The sequence below is a fragment of the Tiliqua scincoides genome, chromosome 7, assembly GCF_035046505.1.
Source record: "Tiliqua scincoides isolate rTilSci1 chromosome 7, rTilSci1.hap2, whole genome shotgun sequence".
In the NCBI taxonomy this organism is placed as follows: domain Eukaryota; kingdom Metazoa; phylum Chordata; class Lepidosauria; order Squamata; family Scincidae; genus Tiliqua; species Tiliqua scincoides.
The window spans coordinates 10732544-10751686 of record NC_089827.1 but is presented as its reverse complement, the minus strand read 5'-3'; the positions used below and the strand labels follow the sequence as shown (position 1 = coordinate 10751686).

Sequence of the window (19143 nt, the reverse complement as noted above, 5' to 3'; positions counted from 1 at the left end):
AAAAAACCTGTGCTGGTTTTCTTGTCAATGATGTGCAGTTTATCCACCTGGCTCTTTCAGGATTTGTTAACTATAAATAGCTGCCTTCTCGGTAAAGGTTTGCTACGTGCCGCTGTTCTCATATATTTAAATATTGAATTCTTCCTCCGGTTTCTTGTTAAACAGAAAGGATGTTGGGGTGGATGTTGTGGAAAAGGTGTTGCTGCTAAATGGAATTTTATCTGTTTGGATTATTATGGCACAGACAGTGCAGAGTTCCTTCTTTGCTAACCAAACATAACAATGAAGCCAGAGGTCATGAACAGAGAAATATGTACAGTATGCTGAATTTGTTCTGCACTGGACAGAAGACGAACTTGTGCCATAGTACATACACATATGATTGGGGGGGGGGGAAATGCTTTCATCTTTCAGTAACCTTGAGATGGAAGCACTTGAGATGGCTTATAGTCTTTGAAGGAAAATACGTTTATTCCAAAGAACATGATAACCATGTGCAGCATGTGCGGAATGGCTGCTGGAGGAGCTTGCCAGCATTTGGTCCAGCTTTAAAGGGCACTATCTACGGAACCTTCTTCTTCAGAAGTTGATGAAAATGACCTCTGTGGGTCATGCTAGAGCAGGGGCGTCCAAAGTTTTTGGCAGGAGGGCCACATCATCTCTCTGACACTGTGTTGGGGGCCAAGGAAAAAAAGAATGGATTTACATTTAAAATTTGAATAAATTTATATAGGTTTACATAAATGAATATATTAAAGATGAACTTATATGAATGAATGAATGTCTTGCAATAGCTCAAGGCCTATAAAAGGCTTTGCACAAAGCAAGGCTGGCCTTTCCTTTGCTTCCGCTACTGCATCACAGACGTGAAACAGCAAGCAGTGGAGGAAGCCCTCCTCCCACAGCTCACGTGAGAGGTCAAACAGTCGCCCTCACACTGAGAGCAGTTGCGTTGGGCTAGTGTGAGCTCCAGCAAGTCTCTGGAGGGCCAGAGGCACATTGGAGACTGGGGACTCCCTGAGGGCCACATTGGGAGTCCTCAAGGGCCGCAAGTGGCCCCAGGGCCAGGGTTTGGGCACCCCTGTGCTAGAGCACTCGCCTTTAATTTCCTTAAGTAGGATTTAGGGGAAAACAGTTTCCTACTAGGTTTAGGTCTTTACCTTTTGTTTCTGACCTTCTGATAATGTTTCTACAATTCTCCTTGTGAAATAATGTTCACTTCTCCCTGTCCTAAAGATGCAAAGCAAGCAAAATGCAAGCAGGCAATTTGATCACATCAAAGATCTAAATTAAGTCATGGAGCAAGTGACTAGGTTACATGCTCCCATTCAGTCCTGATATATTACAATTCTGTTTTGCCACACTTTGGGCCCAATCCTATGGCCCTCAACCCTCATACTGGCAGTATGCTCATACCGCTGGCACTGGGTGTAACAAATATTCCTTAAAGCACGTTTGTGGCACCCAGTGAGTAAGCAATGTTGGCAGGGAGGCTTGCACTGCCCCGCCAGCACTGCAGAGGAAGCCCCGGCTGCCTGCAGTGACTGGGTAAGCACTGGATGGAGCAGAGGTGTGGGGAGGCGAGGATGGGAGAGGCATTCTGGAGCAGGGAGAGGGTGGAATGGGGGAGGGACCAATCTGGAAGGGGGGTGGAGAGAGGAGGTCTCTGCCAGATCCTATGCTCTGTGTCGGGCTCGGAAGCCCAACATGGGGCTTCTCAAGTCTGTGCCAGCGGGGGGGGGGGGTTACGGCCTTTGCAGGGGGCCAAGGCCTTGCTCAAGGTAGGGGGACGAATGGCCCCGCAGGATACCGTGATGGCCATTTCAGCACCACTGCAGCCTGTAGTACCAGGAAGCTTAGGCTTGGGCTGCCCCACTGCTAAATTCAATGTACTGCAGACACATATTTTTAGAAAGATATAGACTGGATAAATATGTTTTTTATGATTATTGGCAAAAACCTATCTGGTAGATGTACTGGTGGAGCATGCACTCCGCTGGGGTAGACTGTCGCAAACATGCCATAAAGCACATTGTGCCTGTGCACCAGCTAGACTCCAGCCTAGAGAGAAATTATTTTTTAAAATACTTTTGTCCATCTTTAAGACATTTTTTTTATCTATTTGATGTTTTAGCAGGTTTTGTGCTATGCTCAGAATTCAGTCAACTTATCATTACACACACACACACACCCAGGAATGCATGCCAACCTCCAGGAATAATGCTAAAGACATGTTCTGAGCATATCTGACTTCTTATGATATATGAAACCTTAAGGAAAAGAAGGTAATAGTGGCATGTAGGTCCATTTTCTGTTCAGTTCCAGGTCCTACTGCTTTTTATAAGCTGCAGTGTACCTTGATATGAAATAATCACCTCTTCAGGTATGGATTTCTTCCAAGCCTGTTTTTGTTTCATGAAATATAGTTGCTTTAAAGAAAGCTGCCATTTATGGAGTCATGGGGCTACTATTTCCTGCTTTCCTGTAGGAATTATAATGAATTTTTTATGTGACAACATTTTATTGTCTGAGAAATGAAGAATATTTAATACATTTTAGATTTGGTTCAACCTATTTTAAACACATTAAGAAGTTAACATATGTAACACAGTCGAGTCCCTTTCTTCATTTTTTTGCTGCGCACAAATCACTGCCATCTTGAAAATGGAAGTTCAAATGAAGGTTTTGTGCAATAAATTTTCTCCGTATTAGCAAGACCTGCCAATCAAAATGCCTGTTTTAAAAAAAAATTATTTTCCTAATCAGCAAAGGGAAATGTTTAGCAGGTATGCCCTTGGGGACTGATGAACAAAGTCAATATTTTCCAAAGTAAGAATAGGCAGAGTCCCCATGATGAACCTCTTCCCATACCAGAGCATACAGAATAAATTACAATATAATACAAACTACTTAAATGCTGTGGCATCACTGCTGTTGCTGTAACCTCCATTAGCTTTCTTTCTTTCTTTCTTTCTTTCTTTCTTTCTTTCTTTCTTTCTTTCTTTCTTTCTTTCTTTCTTTCTTTCTTTGGTTGGTTGGTTGGTTGGTTGGTTGGTTGGTTGGTTGGTTGGTTGGTTGGTTGGTTGGTTGGTTTAACAGTACAGGTCACTAACAAATCAGTGACCAACAAAACCAGTGGCCAACTTGACGACACTAACACACTGAGTAAGATTTCTAGCATTAGCCCTGAGACATGAAAATGAGAGCTGACATACTAACACCTTATTGGTTCGCTGCTGTGTCATAACAACACCTTATTGGCTCTTGGAACAATCAATCTCATTTGTTAGTTTTGAGATTTTAAAAATCCACTTTTTTTGTTACATAAGGCAGTTGTGTTTTCCTTTTCTGGTTATTTGAACATAATGTTTGATAAAATACAGCTATTTCAGTGCAGTTTGTTTCATTGCATTCTGATTGAAATTCCACACTGAATGATATATAGCATGATGGTATTGTTCGAACATACCAAGCTTTTGCAATTTTGACCAGTAATGGTGTCGCTCCCTCTGAGTGCGTAACCTATTATGGTCTGCACCCCTTTAGCGATGCCACTGAGAATAGGCAAATGTCAAAGAAAATACTGACTAACTTCAGTACAGAAATAAAAATTTCTATAGAAGGTAAGTAAATATATTTAAGAATTTAATTAAATTCAATTAAATGCTTCTTTAATATTGCGGCTCACAAACATCTCTCTTGTGGCTTTCTACCATCTGAAGTTTATCATATGTGGCTGTTACGTTAAGCAAGTTAGGTCACACTTGTTCAATACTAATTCTTGGTGTTTGTTATTATCATTAAATAACCCTTGACTTTCACTCTTCTAAGTATTCAACAAGGCATATTTAGGGTGCAATCCTAACTATTAGTTAGGCTGGCGCAAGGCAAACGTAAAGCACGTTTGCACCTCCTCATATGTTAGCTGGGCCAGCACAGGGACGCATGCCAGTCCACAGAGGCTCTATCCAGCCTCTGCACCAAGAGGAAAGGGGTCTGGGGAAGCCAATGCAGGGGTCTGGGGAAGGTGAGGAGGAGGTGGGGAGGAGGCAGGAGGGAGAACATAAGAACATAAGAACAGCCCCACTGGATCAGGCCATAGCCCCATCTAGTCCAGCTTCCTGTATCTCACAGCGGCCCACCAAATGCCCCAAGAAGCACACCAGATAACAAGAGACCTGCAAGGCTTCCTGGGAATTGTAGTTAAGAACATAAGAACAGCCCCACTGGATCAGGCCATAGGCCCATCTAGTCCAGCTTCCTGTATCTCACAGCAGCCCACCAAATGCCCCAGGGAGCACACCAGATAACAAGAGACCTGCATCCTGGTGCCCCCCCTTGCATCTGACATAGCCCATTTCTAAAATCAGGAGGTTGCACATACACATCATGGTCTGTAACCCGTAATGGATTTTTCCTCCAGAAACTTGTCAAATCCCCTTTTAAAGGTGTCCAGGCCAGACGCCATCACCACATCCTGTGGCAAGGAGTTCCACAGACCAACCACATGCTGAGTGAAGAAATATTTTCTTCTGTCTGTTCTAACTCTCCCAGCACTCAATTTTAGTGGATGTCCCTTGGTTCTGGTGTTATGTGAGAGTATAAAGATAATCTCTCTATCCACTCTGTCCATCCCCTGCATAATTTTGAATGTCTCAATCATGCCCCCCCTCAGGCGCCTCTTTTCTAGGCTGAAGAGGCCCAAACGCCGTAGCCTTTCCTCATAAGGAAGGTGCCCCAGCCCCGTAATCATCTTAGTCGCTCTCTTTTGCACCTTTTCCATTTCCACTATGTCTTTTTTGAGATGCGGCGACCAGAACTGGACACAATACTCCAGGTGTGGCCTTACCATCGATTTGTACAACGGCATTATAATATTAGCTGTTTTGTTCTCAATACCCTTCCTAATGATCCCAAGCATAGAATTGGCCTTCTTCACTGCCGCCGCACATTGGTTCGACACTTTCATCGACCTGTCCACCACCACCCCAAGATCTCTCTCCTGATCTTTCACAGACAGCTCAGTCCACCCTGGAATGCCCCACAGAGGCATTCCAGGGTGGGGGAAGATGGGCAGAGGTCGTCTGAGGGGGTGGGCGGGCAGAGAGTGGGAGGCAGGGCTGGGACCAGGCAGTTATGCTGGATCCCAACCCCGTTTCCCAAGCAGTGCAGAGTGGCTCCAAACCGCTCCATTCTCTTTGGACTTGCGTCACCTCCTGAGGTGGTGCAGTCTGAGGAGACCCATTGGGGCTGCGCAAACTTACCTGGGGGTAGGGGAAGAGCTTCCCCTTACCTGCAGCGGAGCCAGTTCTGGCCCCAACCTTGCACTGGGTACAGCTCAGGCATCCTGGTCTGCCTGATGCAGCGCAAGATATAACTGCACTGCACAATTCAAAACAGTTGTGTTCCTACAACTGTAATGCCAATCTTTGCAATTTGCAAGTAGCAACAAGTGTGTGCTAAAGATTTTCCTTGCATGCACTCCAAAGCGATGCCATCAGGTGCTTGATGGGTAGCTGGGAGAAATCACATCTTCCTAAGGCACGTTTCTACAAATATACAAGAAGGTCTTCTACCAAGTCAGACTGTTGGCACTCCCAAGGTTGACAGCAGGTCTCCAGGATGTCAGACAGGAGTCTTTCACCTCTGAGATCCTTTTCTGCAACCTGAATTGAACCAGGGGCAGATCCTGCATGAAAAATAAAAGGTATACCACCGAGGGCGCAATCCTAACCCCTTGTCAGTGCTTTCCAGCACTGGCATAGCAGTGCCAATGGGACGTGTGCTGCATCCTGCAGTTGGGTGTCATTCACGGAGGCCTCCTCAAAGTCAAGAAATGTTTGTTCCCTTACCTCAGAGCTGTATTGCCCTTGTATTGCCCCTGTATTGTAGTGCTGAAAATCACTGACATAAGGGGTTAGAATTGCGCCCTGAGTTACAGTTCTTTTTCCCTACTCATACATTGCTCAAAATGGTTGGCAACCTTCAGTCTCGAAAGACTATGGTATAAGCCTACAGCACCTGGTATTCCCAGGCGGTCTCCCATCCAAGTACTAACCAAGCCTGACCCTGCTTAGCTTCCAAGATCAGACAAGATCGGGCATGTGCAGGGTAACAGTTGCTGCATGTGTTATGAAAAAAGTAGCCATGTGGATGCTGGAATCAGTAGTTTATAGCACCCCAAAGCGTCTGAACCTGACCGGAGGCCCTTCTGAGGACCAAAAGGTATGTCTGCCAGTTTTTGACTGAAAACTGGTGCTTTTCAGCCCTCTGAAGGCCTCTGGAGCAAATGTTCAAATCCGTGGGTACCAAACTCATGGATTCTGAGGGCTGCCTATAGTAGGTTTTTGCTCCTGCTTTCACTGACTCCATAAAGTCAACGTATGTGCTTAAGCCAGTTCTCACATGTAGATTCCTTTCAGTGAATTGGGGTGTGAGTGTGTAAATATATCAATAGCTTAGGCAATCTAATTCTCTGTGCATTGCGGTTGACCAGGAACAGATAGTTTATGGATGATTCATTGGCCTCAGCCACGATTAGAAAATAGTTGAGGAAAGAGAACATGGAACATAGAAGACATTTTTCACTAAATTCTGGAAAGGTGGTACTTTAAGGCTGTCTGATTTTGCTGAACAGAGGAAAGGTGTTGAATCGCAGATTAAGGATATGTCAAGAATTTGATTATTCATCTGTTTGTGATAAATTAAATTAATTAAGTCAGGCCTGGGCTGAAATTGAAGCCAAATTTAGAACCTGTGTGTTTATGTGCATATGCTCACGTGTATGTATATTCAATGACAGCCCAATGCTATTGGACTGCCCAGCTGGTGGAACTTGCTGGCTGCTGTAAAACAGCCGTAAAGCATGTTCCAGCCGTGTGCTGAATAGCGAACTGCCAGAGTGCTAGTGGAAACGCCAGATCACTGGCCGTATGCTAGATGAGACAAGCCAGTAGGGGAGGCAGGAGGGGGTGGGGAAGGGCAAGATGGTGGCAAGTGGGCAGGGAGGGAAAGGAACAGGGTGGGGAGGATGTAGGATGAGTGGACGAAGCCAATGTCGTCACTACGGCTTGCATCACCCGGTCTGGGAGGCCAGCACGGCACTCCCATGGTGGAAGCTCCTCCCATGCAGTGGGCGGGGCAACGCCCTGGTTGTTTTTGGGTTATAACTTTTGATAGAATAGTGATATTTCAACGTGGTTTGTTTCATTGCGTTCTGCATTAAATTATGCATTGATTGATGTGCAACATGATAGTATTATTCAAATATATCAAGATGTTAAAAATTTTGGTGAGTAGTGGTGTCGTCACTGCCTCAGGCGTGTCACCTGGTGCAAACCGCACGCCCGAAACCCACTGGCAATGCCCCTTGATCAGGCAGCAATGGCATGCAACAGATTCTATCCCAGGCGGTGTCAATCATAAGGCCCAAGGGAGGGCTCGATCCATACCTTAAAGACCCTTAGGGCCCTGGACACCAACACTTGCAAACATTTGCAGAGATGTCTCTCTTTCCAGTGAATTCCAGAATCCAGTGGGCTTCAGTTGTTCCATTTACCTCTTTCTTCTAACCCTTATCAGTCCTAATTTAGGTAACTGTGTTTTCCCCATCATTCCCTTTTTCTCCAGCAGCAATCTTGCTAATGTTTTACAGACCTGGCAAGCTTTTGTGTTCACTCATTCATTACAGCCTTCTGCGGTGGAAATAGGTGCTTGAACTAAGTGATTTATTCAGTGTCCAGGAGTAATCTGTTGCCAGTGTAACGTGTTGAGTCGCTTTTGCCCCTAACTTCTTGATTGCTCTTTGAGAATAAAAGAAAAAGTGGGAGCAGATTGCTGTGAACTGTCTGCTGTGGAAAACTGGGGTCACTTCTAAATTGGGCCTGTTCATTTCATACTAACTGCACCCAAGCTGTTCCATGTGTGAGCATTACCTGAGTGCCATCAGCTACTAAGCTACAAGGTGACTGTATTTTCTGCCGATTAGGAGCCAGAGGCAAGCCCTTCATCAATACCTTTTGAACAACATTGTGATAATTTTATTTTCAAACCACCATTAAATTCACTTCCGTGATTAAACCAGCAAGTGTGCTCAATGTCTGGTAGAGTCAATTTAGCTAGTATTGTGTGGGTTTTTAAAAAGAGGGACAGACCAGATTTGCAGGTCATTTAGGAAAGCAGATTTGTCTTCCATATTTCTGTCTTCCAGCTGTGTGTCTTAAATGGGAGTGGAGGAATATATGTACCTGGGAATTCAGTTACAAGTCAGTGGTGAAAATATACCTTAAAGGATGCCATTCTTTCTTTATTCTCAAAGGCAAAACCATGTTACGCTCCTGTAATGATTCTCTACCTAAAAATCATCATCATCATCAAGCAACTGTCACCATTAGTTTTACTCACATTCTGATGCATGCTTATTTTTAATATTGATTTTTTTCTCTATGATTTCTTCATACTTTTTTAAAAAATTGAGATTTAATTGTCAGGTCTTTATACATGTAGCCCCTAGTCCAGAAGTCAACAGATCTCAGGTCCAGTGGTGTAGCTAAGAGGGGGGCAAAGGGGTACATGTCCCAGAGCACCACACCTTGAGGGGATGCGAACCTGCACCCCAACGGCGGATACCGAGGCAGAGGCAGAGGCAGAGCCAGCACACCACATCTTCCTGCCCACGTAATGAAGGGGGGAGCTTGAGGAGGTACTGTGGCAGCAAGGAGGACTCCACAATACCACAGTACTTTCTCCTGTAGCCCTCTTTGCAGGTACTTGGAGCAGTTGCAAGCAACTGTGAGCAGCTGATCACTTTTTGGGGAGCACATCTGCTCCAAGTGCCAACTAGAAGCATTTGGCAGTGACATCATCACATGGCATCACATGGCCCCAGGTGCCCAAGGGGCCATTTATGTCACTGGGGCAAACCCAGGAGAAGAAAAGCATTTTTGCCCAACACGGAAGTGGTCTTTTCAGTGCTAGCAATAGCTCTAAAGACTGGGAAATGGTGTGGTTTGGCCACAAAAAAGTAGGAATCCTGATTTTGTCATGTTTTTTGTTTCTAAAACCATTTAAATTTGGGGTGCTGACATCCGCGGAGAGTCAAATCCACGGATGCCGAACCCACAGATACCACAGGTCCACTGTATTCCCTCTTAAATTATGGTCTAAGGCCACTTTTATTGCAGCATTCCCAGCTCACAAACCAGCTATTTACATGTGATTTTTTTTAAATATCCAAAGCACATGGCTAAATAGCACACAGTTATGTTTTTCACATAGTTGATATCAGACTTTGCTTTCCTATGTCCTTTGTGGTATTAATAAAATTAAAAACATCAAAGCACTCTGGACTTAGATCTGTTTGAAACATATTTGAGTGCAGCCTATAAACATGAACCAAAGGAAATGCCTGCTGTTGACTAATGACTCAAATATGCTTTTCATTAGTGTTACCCGTCAACACATATGTAACCCCTACTTTAGCATGAAGGGCAAGAACTGGCTGGGTCTGTGGCCCCTGTGTGGGAGAACAACCTCTGAGCAGCCTGATCTTGTTCATATGTCTGATGCTTTATTAGATTCCTGTCCAGCTGTTATCAGAACATATTTCGTTCAAAGGCATTCTTCCAGATGCTCACACCCCCCAGAGGAGCAGCGCAAACATCAGAGAACTGGTTACATAGGGACTTGTTGAAACCACACAGTTTGTGCTTTGCAGTAGTCACACTGCAAATCTTGTATAAAGAGCAATCAAAATGAGTTTGGTCTGTAATGAGATTGTTTATCCTGGCAGATTGTGGAGCTTCTGATGGCAGTCAACAATAAAGGGCAATCCACCATAACTTATGACAGGGAGTGATTGGGATGCAATTCCACAAGTACTGTCATGCGGTCGCACATCAAGAAGCAGCTAGAATGCTGAATTAGGAAGTTGCCTGAGCTTTTGATGATCTGCTCTCTGGCATGTCATTGGCAGAAATTAGATTGACAGGAGCCAAAGGCGGGACTTTCTCCGTGGTTGTGCCTTAGCTTTGCAACTCACAGGTTTGCTGTACACCTACATTCCCTGTTTTTAAACCAGTGGCTGAGACCTTTTTATTCCATGAGATTTTTTTTTCCATCAATGATTTTTATCTAATCTGCTGTTTTATTATGGTACTGTTGTATTTTGTTTTCTTTGTTTGATTGCATTTTAATTATTGGTGTCAGCTGCTAAAGGAGGTTTTCTAGACAGCAAATTGGGATACAAATCTTGAAAATAAATAAATGTAATAAAAGTGATTTTTTTAAAAAATGCACTATGCGCAGTATGCCCTCTGAGTAAGAGAATAAAATTCATGAGCATGAGAATAAAATTCATCAGAATGGACCAAATAAAGAAGTAGATTCAGGACCCAATCCTATACATCTCCTCCTCCCCGCAGTGGTGCTAAATTGGTGACTGTTGCATCCTATGGTGGGGGTCAGTTGAGGAGGTCTTCTCCATGTAAGGGAACAATCATTCTCTTACAAAGGGGTAAGCCCTGTGTAGTAAGAGGGCATCTACTCAGACCTACTCTAGTTAAGGGCGCAATCCTAACTTGCGCTGGAACAGGCAAGCCAGAAGGCTTGCGCTGTATCCCGCACAGGATTGTGGCCAACAACGGCTTAGTCAGAGGCAAGGGGAAATTTTCCCCCTTACCCCTAGGTAAGGGCTGCTGGCCCCAATGGGTCTCCTCGGACTTGCGCCACCTCCTGAGGTGACACAAGTATGAGGAGAGCGGAGTGGCTTGAAGCTGCTCCGTTCTTCCCGGGGACGGGGGTTGGGATCTGGCATAACTGCCAGATCCCAGCCTTGCCTCCAGCTCCCCACATGCCTATCCCCAGGGCCACCCATCGCCCTCCCTCCCCCCACCGAGGAATGCCTCCCTCCTCCCCCTACCTGCCTCCCCCAAGCCCACCTGTCACCCTTGCGCCAGCTCATCTGAGCCAATGCAAGGAGCTGGGAGGAAGCCAGCATGGGGGCCTCCGTCAGCCTCTGTCAGCCTCCGCATGCCGGTGTTTCTGGGAGCGCCGGCCTGGCTTCCTCCCACGGAGGTGCAAATATGCTTTGCGGCACATTTGCAACCCTCCCAGGCCGGCCCAAGGGCCAGCTGAAGTCAAGGTTTGGATTGCGCCCTAAATATCTGTGCAGATCTGGTGCAAACTTGCGCCACAGGATTGGGTCTGGGAAGGGGGATAGGATAGTGGCAGCAGCACCGCCGATCCTGTCCCCTCCTGGGACCAACCTGCCAATCCCACACCCCATCACCTCCTTCCCCTGTCTTGTTTCACCCCCTCACTGCCCCCATTCCACCCTCCCCCAACTGTCCCATACTGCCTAACGAGTGGCGGGAGAAGTGCTTGAGCTGGCAGGAAGGCACATGCCTTCCCACCAGCACTCCTGGCAGCGTACCCAATGGCACACTTTAGGAGCACCTTTTGCAGGTGGTGCTGAACCTGTGGCGGCACACATAGGATTGGGGCCTCAGCCTGTTCCTTGCAATCCTAATCACATAAGGGGGTTGGCATTTGTAGATACTGGCAGTGCTTTGCAGCCTGAGCAGATTGTTGCTATCAGGATCATACTATGTCTTATGCCCCATCCCCCAAAAGTAACATGACCTGCAGGGGTGTTGTTTTTCTTCCCCTTTAAATAATGCGAAACGCAACCCTAACCAACTTTCCGGCACTGGCACAGCTGTGCCAGTGGGGCATGTACTGCATCCTGCATTTGGGGGCCTCCTCAAGGTAAGGCAATGTTTGTTCCCTTACCTCGGAGTTGCATTGCCCTTACATCAGTGCTGGAAAGTTGGTTAGGATTGCAGCCACACTGGGGCAATGGCAAAACTGGGCAAAACTGCATCCAGAGGTAGGGGAAACTTAGCACTTTATCCACCACGGTTCTGATCCCAGTTGCTGGTTTCTTGCACACTATTTTAAACAGTGAAAAACTCCCGTTGAAAGCCAGTGGAATCTGTTTGGCTATTTAAAATAGCATGGGGGGGTATGATTAGGATCAGAACGACAGCGGGAGCAAAGTATTAAGATTCTCTTTCACATGTACACACACACACACATGCACACCCTGTGTACTGTTTAAGGAAAAGAAAACCCCTGCTGCTCTCTGCAATGCATTTTGCACAATGGTAGTTTGGCCCTCAAAGTGGGGCAAGAAGAGTGTTTAAATTCATAGGCAACCCGGTCTCTCTCTTCCCTCCCCCCCCCCCCCAAAGTTCTTTTACCTTTGGGGAAACCCATTTAGCTACTGTTTTCAGAAAGCTCCAGGGGCGTGATTTGGGCAAAACCAGGGCAATCAGGGGGGTGATACTTGTGGATTTCATTAAGAGCTCCCTTAACCCCCCTGCCCCCATTATTCCGGCACAAAGGGCCAAACCAGTCATGATGTGGGAGTTCCGCGGTTGGAACTTACAGACACTGAGCACTCAGATAAGCCTTGAGGCACCTTAATGCAAGACAAGTTGAATAGAAACCACCACCACGCCCATTACCCTGGCATTTGGTTCTCATTTGCTGTGTTGCATTAATCGTTTTGATAGAGTGGAGCAAATATCCATCTGCTCATAATTTATTTCCTTGCAATGAGATACTATATTTTTTTCATGAGCTCATTCTGTCTAATTTTATTAGTATACTTTTTCATAGTGCATTTTTAAATCATTCTTCATCATACCTTGGCTATGCACAAAAATGGTCAGAAACTAACTAAACCGAGAGCTGAAATGACTTCATGAGGAATGCAGACCATTTTTTTAGTACAATTAGTTGCAGATGTTTCAATGAAATATTTGCTTAATTTCATTCTTTCCTGATTAAATGAGATAGGGCTGTCAAATCACAACTGAACAGTGTAAATAATAATAATAATAATAATAATAATAATAATACCTACTCTGCTATGCTTCAATATAACTGGCATGTCAGGCTGCTGGGAAACTTCAGTTGCTAGATGCGGTTGTGTATTAAGCGACATTCCACATACCTCTATTACACTGGGACCGGAGATAGGTACTTTTTTCAGAGTTCCACATGTGATATGATCAGTGGCTCTCGCCGCCCAGAATGGCTGCGAAGGGGAGGGGACACTTGCACACCGTGGTGAGGCTCCTGAAAAACCGAATGCTTTGCACCCCCTCTAGCTACACCACTGGATATGATAGAATTGTCATTACTTGTGGTGACGCTCATTTTTCTGTCCTGCAATTGTCCCTGGTCAAACAGATGTTGCAATGACCAGAAACCTGCAGAACCCAAGCCAAGCCACTGGGACCCAGAATGCATGTATGCCATGGGTGTTGATAGCTCTATTGTACCATCAGCAACTCTCAACTGTTGACTTCCTCCAACCCGAATGGATCTCTGATCTCATGAAACGATTTTAGTCTCTGAGCACAGATTCATGTTATACGGTCTGCAGTCATCAGCCTGTCTGTTACCTATGGCTCTATAAGCATCCTACTGTATTATCTCCTCTTTTTTCTCAAAATAAAGGACATAAATTTTAAATAGTTAATTTGTGACCCAGTCCTATTTTTCACACACACACACACACACACACACACACACACACACACACACACACCCCACCCTGCTGGTTCATTTGCACTAAAAAGGGTGTTAACTGTGTCCAGCGAGGGGGAGAGTGGGAGTCTTTGGAAGGGAAAGGAGATTTAAATCTTTCCATTCTGTAAGTCTCCCCACACATGCTACGGTTCTCCTCAAACCTGCAACAGCCATTTCACTGGTGCACCACTGCTGCTGGTATCCCCTACCTAGCCAATCCCCACCCAAATCTGCCCCTATCTTCACTTTACGTGCACCAATGGCTGGTCTATGGCCCACTGTTTCCTAGCACTGCTGGCAGGGGGCTGAATGGCTGCTGTGCAATCGGCAACAAGCTTCAGACCTTCACAGCAGCCGCAGTGATGGTGGACCATTAATTCTGCCTTCTCTCCAGTTTCCCAGCAAAGCATCACTCATTGGATTGCCAGAAAGTGCTTTTCGATGCTTTTTCAGCAGAAGCCAGACATGAACTGTGTTCTGCTGCTGGCCAGCCCTGCTAGAGTTGGACTGTAAATCAGCATCAATTCTACTACTTCAGATTAACTGGATACTCGTTTTATGTTCCATACCAAGTCTTCAACGTCCTGCTAACACAACATGTTCACACTATGATTTCGAGGGCACGTGTCAACCTCGCTTGCTTCTGAAATCAGTCCAGACATTTCCAGGATTCTTTCTTGATTGCCTTTTTAAAATGGGTGCCCAGAAAAGAAATGCGCTTTGTCTGCCACTCTTCCTGGGAGTCACGGATACTTTTGTCCACTTGAAAGTTGGGTCCACTTTTGTGTTTAGAGAAATTGTTAGAGATGCTGCAATGCTACAAGTACCTATACAAAACTTGACAAATCCACACACTGTTAATAAAATCCTTGGGGTATTTTATGTGGTGCTAAAGTCAATGTGAGTGGTTGACCTTTGGCCAATCCATTTTACAAGGCAATATTCAAGCTGGCTTTGATCAGAGAAGATTGCCTCTCCCTCGCGTACCACGCACATCCTGCAATCATCTCCTGCAAGAGATCGGAGAGTCAGATATTCTTATTTTTAAATGAGCTTTTTGGACATTTTTAGATTAGGCAAATTTAAGACGTCTTGGCAAATATGATTTTAATAACTGCCCCGGCTCAGAGTGCTGCTGAAAGCTACCGTTATTGCATATTACTTTAGTACCTGCATTGTGCTCAAAAAAAGACAAACAAGAAAATCCTTGTTCAGTTATCTTATGGCACTTTGTCGACAGCAATCGCAGTTTGTTCAGGAATTTGGAATCTCCCTGTGAAGGCCTGTGCAAATCACTTTGCTGCATGGCAGAAAGCTTTTGATGGTATCCTTGGAGGTACTAGTCAAACTATTAATGCTTTCAGAATTCTCGGCTCTGTGGCTCACATCAACATCATCATCAATGCACTATCATGTTCTCTTCTCCATATACCACCAGTTCTAAACTTGCTGGGACTGTGATGCCTTCGGAACCAGGAAGTGAGTCATGACACAGTGACATCACCACCATTCACTTCCTGGTTCTGAGGCCTGACACAAGCCTCTAAACTAGGGGCTGTCAAACTCATGTCATACAGAGGGCTGAAAAGCGTTCATGATGCCTGCTGAGGGCCAGAGGTGATGTCATTACACAGGAAGTGATGTCATTAAACAAGTCAAAACCAGAAATAAACACTCTGTTCTTGTATAGGAACTCATTGGCTGCTAATGACAGGAGAGAAAATACACAAATCTTGATCATATTTCAAGATATGGGAGAGCCCAATTATTATGTGGGACACCCTTTCAGCAGTGTCACCTCAGCATTGCTCAGCAGCTGAGAGCCCGAGGGCCAAATAAAAAGCTTATGAAGGCCGCATCCGACCCCTGGGTCTTATGTTTGACACCCCTGCTCTAAACAGCAATAAGAGGGTCAGAGGGTGCCAGGACTTCTCACAGCACGGGGTTTTTCACATGCTGTAGCTCTGCCCACTGTGTGAGCCACCTGTCGCTGTCTGGAGGCTCACACCGTGATCCTACTGCCAGGTAGTGGGCGGCCTAAAATGCCCAGACAAGCGTCTTGCATTGCAACACGCAGATTGGGAACAGCTGATAAACGATGGTACTAAAAGTAGAATAGAAAATATACCATTGAAGCAATTCCAATTGGAGCAATGCAGAGTTATGTTGGAGTAGAAAACGCTGGCAGATATTTTATTCCAACAAATCATTATTTTTTTTTACATGCATCCCTCCACATGTATTCTGTTTCACTCGGCGAAAACCTTGGAATGGTTCCTCTCCTCTCTGTTCTTTATTTATGACTATTATTTATATCCTGACTTTCTATAATAGAATTGTGTCCAAGGTGGCAAGCAATTCAAAGCAATGGGACTGCAAGAACATACGTTTAAGTGATAAACATTATAGCATTCAGTGCTGCTACAAGATTGCTGGAAACCCTGGGGTAGAACTCTGCACTGGAACTCTCACCCAAGCTTACCAGAAAGCATTTCCTTCCATTCCTCCCCATTGGTGAATGTTGGGAGGGGGGGATCTGTGGTGGCTGCCCAGGTACAGGGAGGTTCAGGGGATGCTGTGTGAATGGGCCCCAGTGCTGTACTTTTCCCAGTGTAGGCAAATTTCAGCGTTCAGGAATTCAACAAGGCACCCTCTTCCCCAGTAGCTATGTCCCATGCAGACCATGAAACACACACACAAACAATCAAACATCAGTTTCTTCATTAGAGTGTTTGCTTCTCCTGCCATTTATTTTTATTTTGAAATGTATCATGTATTTGCTGGTGCAAATCCAAAGGCAGAAAAATTGCAAGGCAGCCTGGAAAAGAGGGGGCAGGATCTGGCTCGTGCTGGTACCACCAAGACCCACTTACTCCTCCCTACCCCCTGCCCTCCCTCTCTCTGCCCCCAAGTACCCCTTGCCCATGGCATGTGTCCACTGCCAACTTACCAGTGCTGGCAGAGGCCTCGAGAGCTGCTGCTCCTATGATCCATTTGCAATAGCAACCTGGAATCATACAATGGTGCTTGACTTCTGGTTGGCAACCTTTCGAAATACTATGGTGTAAGCCTACAGCACCCGGTATTCCCAGGTGGTCTCCCATCCAAGTACTAACCAGGCCTGACCCTGCTTAGCTTCCAAGATCAGACAAGATTGGGCATGTGCAGGGTAACAGTTGCTATCTGCCTGATTTCTATGCAGTCATCAAAAACCTTCAGCAGCCACAGTAGGATTGGGGCCTTAAATGAATGTTTAAACGGACCTAAAATGTATTGAAAGCTCCAGTGACATGCTGCAATCCAACACACTTACAGAGAGTACATTCCACTAAATGCAGTGGGATTATATCAAAGAAAACAAAACATCCATTGAACTGAACCATTGCTTGCTTCTTCATTTTGAGGATAACTCTATAAATCAAGTGAAAGACTTTTGGTGTATTATAATTGGTCTGTTGGGGTTTATCTTACCAACAGCATCACAAATGTGGATAGAGAGGATGGGCTTTCCACTCACTGGTACAAAATTATATCATTGCAGATGTGTTATTAACTGCATCTAATTTTGGTTCAGATTAACTTTAAAAAACCAGCATTTAATAGCAAGAATAAAAAAAAGAACAAGTTGAATTTCTAGTTATCCTACATTCCCAAACTGTCCTTTTAAAATATTGCTGCGTTATCCAATTTTTATGTTATATTACTGAGTAATTACTGTATCTTAAACAAATTATTGGAATCTTTTAATTCAGGATTGTGGCTCGCTCATTCATCCTGAGGAATCCTGTGGCCTGCAGCCTCTCTCCGCTGAATATCTGTCAACCATTTCACAGCCACAGTTGAAAACATGCGAAACGGGGGACACCAAAGGTTTGTTCCTGATATGTTTTCAAAATAACTAGAAATGCATCCTGTTCTGTCTAGAAAAGATGTTCTTGAGTCTGCCATGAAAAGCCCTGTTGAGTTGAAAACAAATTGTGAGGGATCAGAATGACACAAGCTTTTTAGGAATACTTGGCAAGAGTCAGATTGAATGTTATGTGCTCAATGAAAACGGAAGGTTTTTAGTGCTGACGTTAATTTGGCTTATCATTCCTAGACTGCTTGGGGCAAGCTCAGGGATAATTCACGCAGGCACATACATAATTTGATTACTGTATTCATCACTTGATGTTTCTCAGTCATCACTTGATGTTTCTCAGCAAACCATATAAACTGTCTCCTGTCTGAGACATTGTGTCTGAGCCTCAAACTTTGTAACAATGTAAAGTGATATGAACATTTTATGTTTCATCTGTGACTCAAATATACATACAGGTTATTTCATATCGTAGATGATGTGAGTGATGAGTATGCATGTTGAATCTGTACTTTCTTCCCTCTGGTACACACTTTCTTGTTGTTCTCAAATACTGCCTTTCATTCTTGGAAAGATTAGAGATGTCTTTGTGCCAAACACTGCCTGTGGTTCCTGTGCGTAAGTGCATCTTTTTCCAAGAGGGGTGGAAAAGAGAAGAGTCCGTGAGAGAGGGGTACAGGGGGTAAATTTTACCGAGGCCCAGAGCCAAGGAGACCCATGAGTCAAAGGAGGGGCCCCAGAAATTTCCTGGGGTCTTACATTCTCCAATCTCACCAGGGCCCATGAGGGGGGGGGCAGAGGGTACATCATACTTGAGCCCGGGTCCAAAAGGGGACCCGGGAGCCAAAGGGGGGGAGCTGGCAATTTTCTGGGATCTCAGAAAATGTTTGCATATATTGTGTGAAGGCTAGCATTCACATTTTGTATCAGCCAACACAGTTTTATGTTATCAGCCAACACAGTAAACCGCTTTGTGAACTTTTGTTGAAAAGCGGTATATAAATACTGTTGTTGTTGTTGTTTTATATATCGTAATTCGTAAAAATTGCAATCCAATGATTGTATGTAATTATGATCAATTGGAGAAGGGAAGGAGCCCAAAAGAAACTTTGTACTCCAAAAGGGACCCAAAATAAACTTCATACCCCCCCCAAAAGGGGTCCAAAATATACTTTGTACCTCCGGGTAAAATTCCTCTCAGATGTCCTGGAAGGGAATCTTCTTCATACTCCTCTCATTAGCAAGCAATACAAGTTCTTTCTCATTAAAGTGTGAATGAAAGCTAAAACAGGGTGGGGATGTGTTTTCTAGGACAATGGATTGTGCCATGTCTTAGTTGTTCTGATAATCGCACCTGTGACTGGCGACAAATAACTTGGCAGCCGGAAAATTGTCAATATCCTGTCCTGAGCAAGCCGGAACTCCAACAATGTGTAGAAAGCAGAAAGGTATGTCATGGATTTGCCACTCGAAATCTGTATTAATAGGAAATCTATTTTTATATCTCGGATATTGTCTTGAAGTTCTTGTGTATGTGTGTGAAAAATATATATATGTGCATGCCATTATAATATAATATAGGTAATACAATAAAAGTACCAAATGTATTTATCTGTAGGAGTGCCATTTTAGCAGACCTTCAGTTGTTCAGCATTGAAACATCAGGATAAAGTGGGTTTAAGTGG

At 44.7% G+C, this 19143-nt stretch overlaps 1 protein-coding gene and 2 pseudogenes across 1 annotated transcript in view; 1 reads left to right on the top strand and 2 right to left on the bottom strand.

Annotated features, from left to right (window-relative positions):
* CPED1 (cadherin like and PC-esterase domain containing 1) overlaps nt 1–19143 on the top strand; it is a 116059-nt gene that overhangs the window by 79076 nt on the left and 17840 nt on the right. Inside the window, exons 18-19 of the mRNA XM_066633651.1 lie at nt 17352–17469; nt 18770–18906. Coding sequence (XP_066489748.1) covers nt 17352–17469; nt 18770–18906 — 255 coding nt within the window. The remainder of the gene's footprint in view (nt 1–17351; nt 17470–18769; nt 18907–19143) is intronic.
* On the bottom strand, nt 6010–6129 carry LOC136658003 (5S ribosomal RNA; annotated as a pseudogene).
* Nucleotides 16667–16786, bottom strand: LOC136657842 (5S ribosomal RNA; annotated as a pseudogene).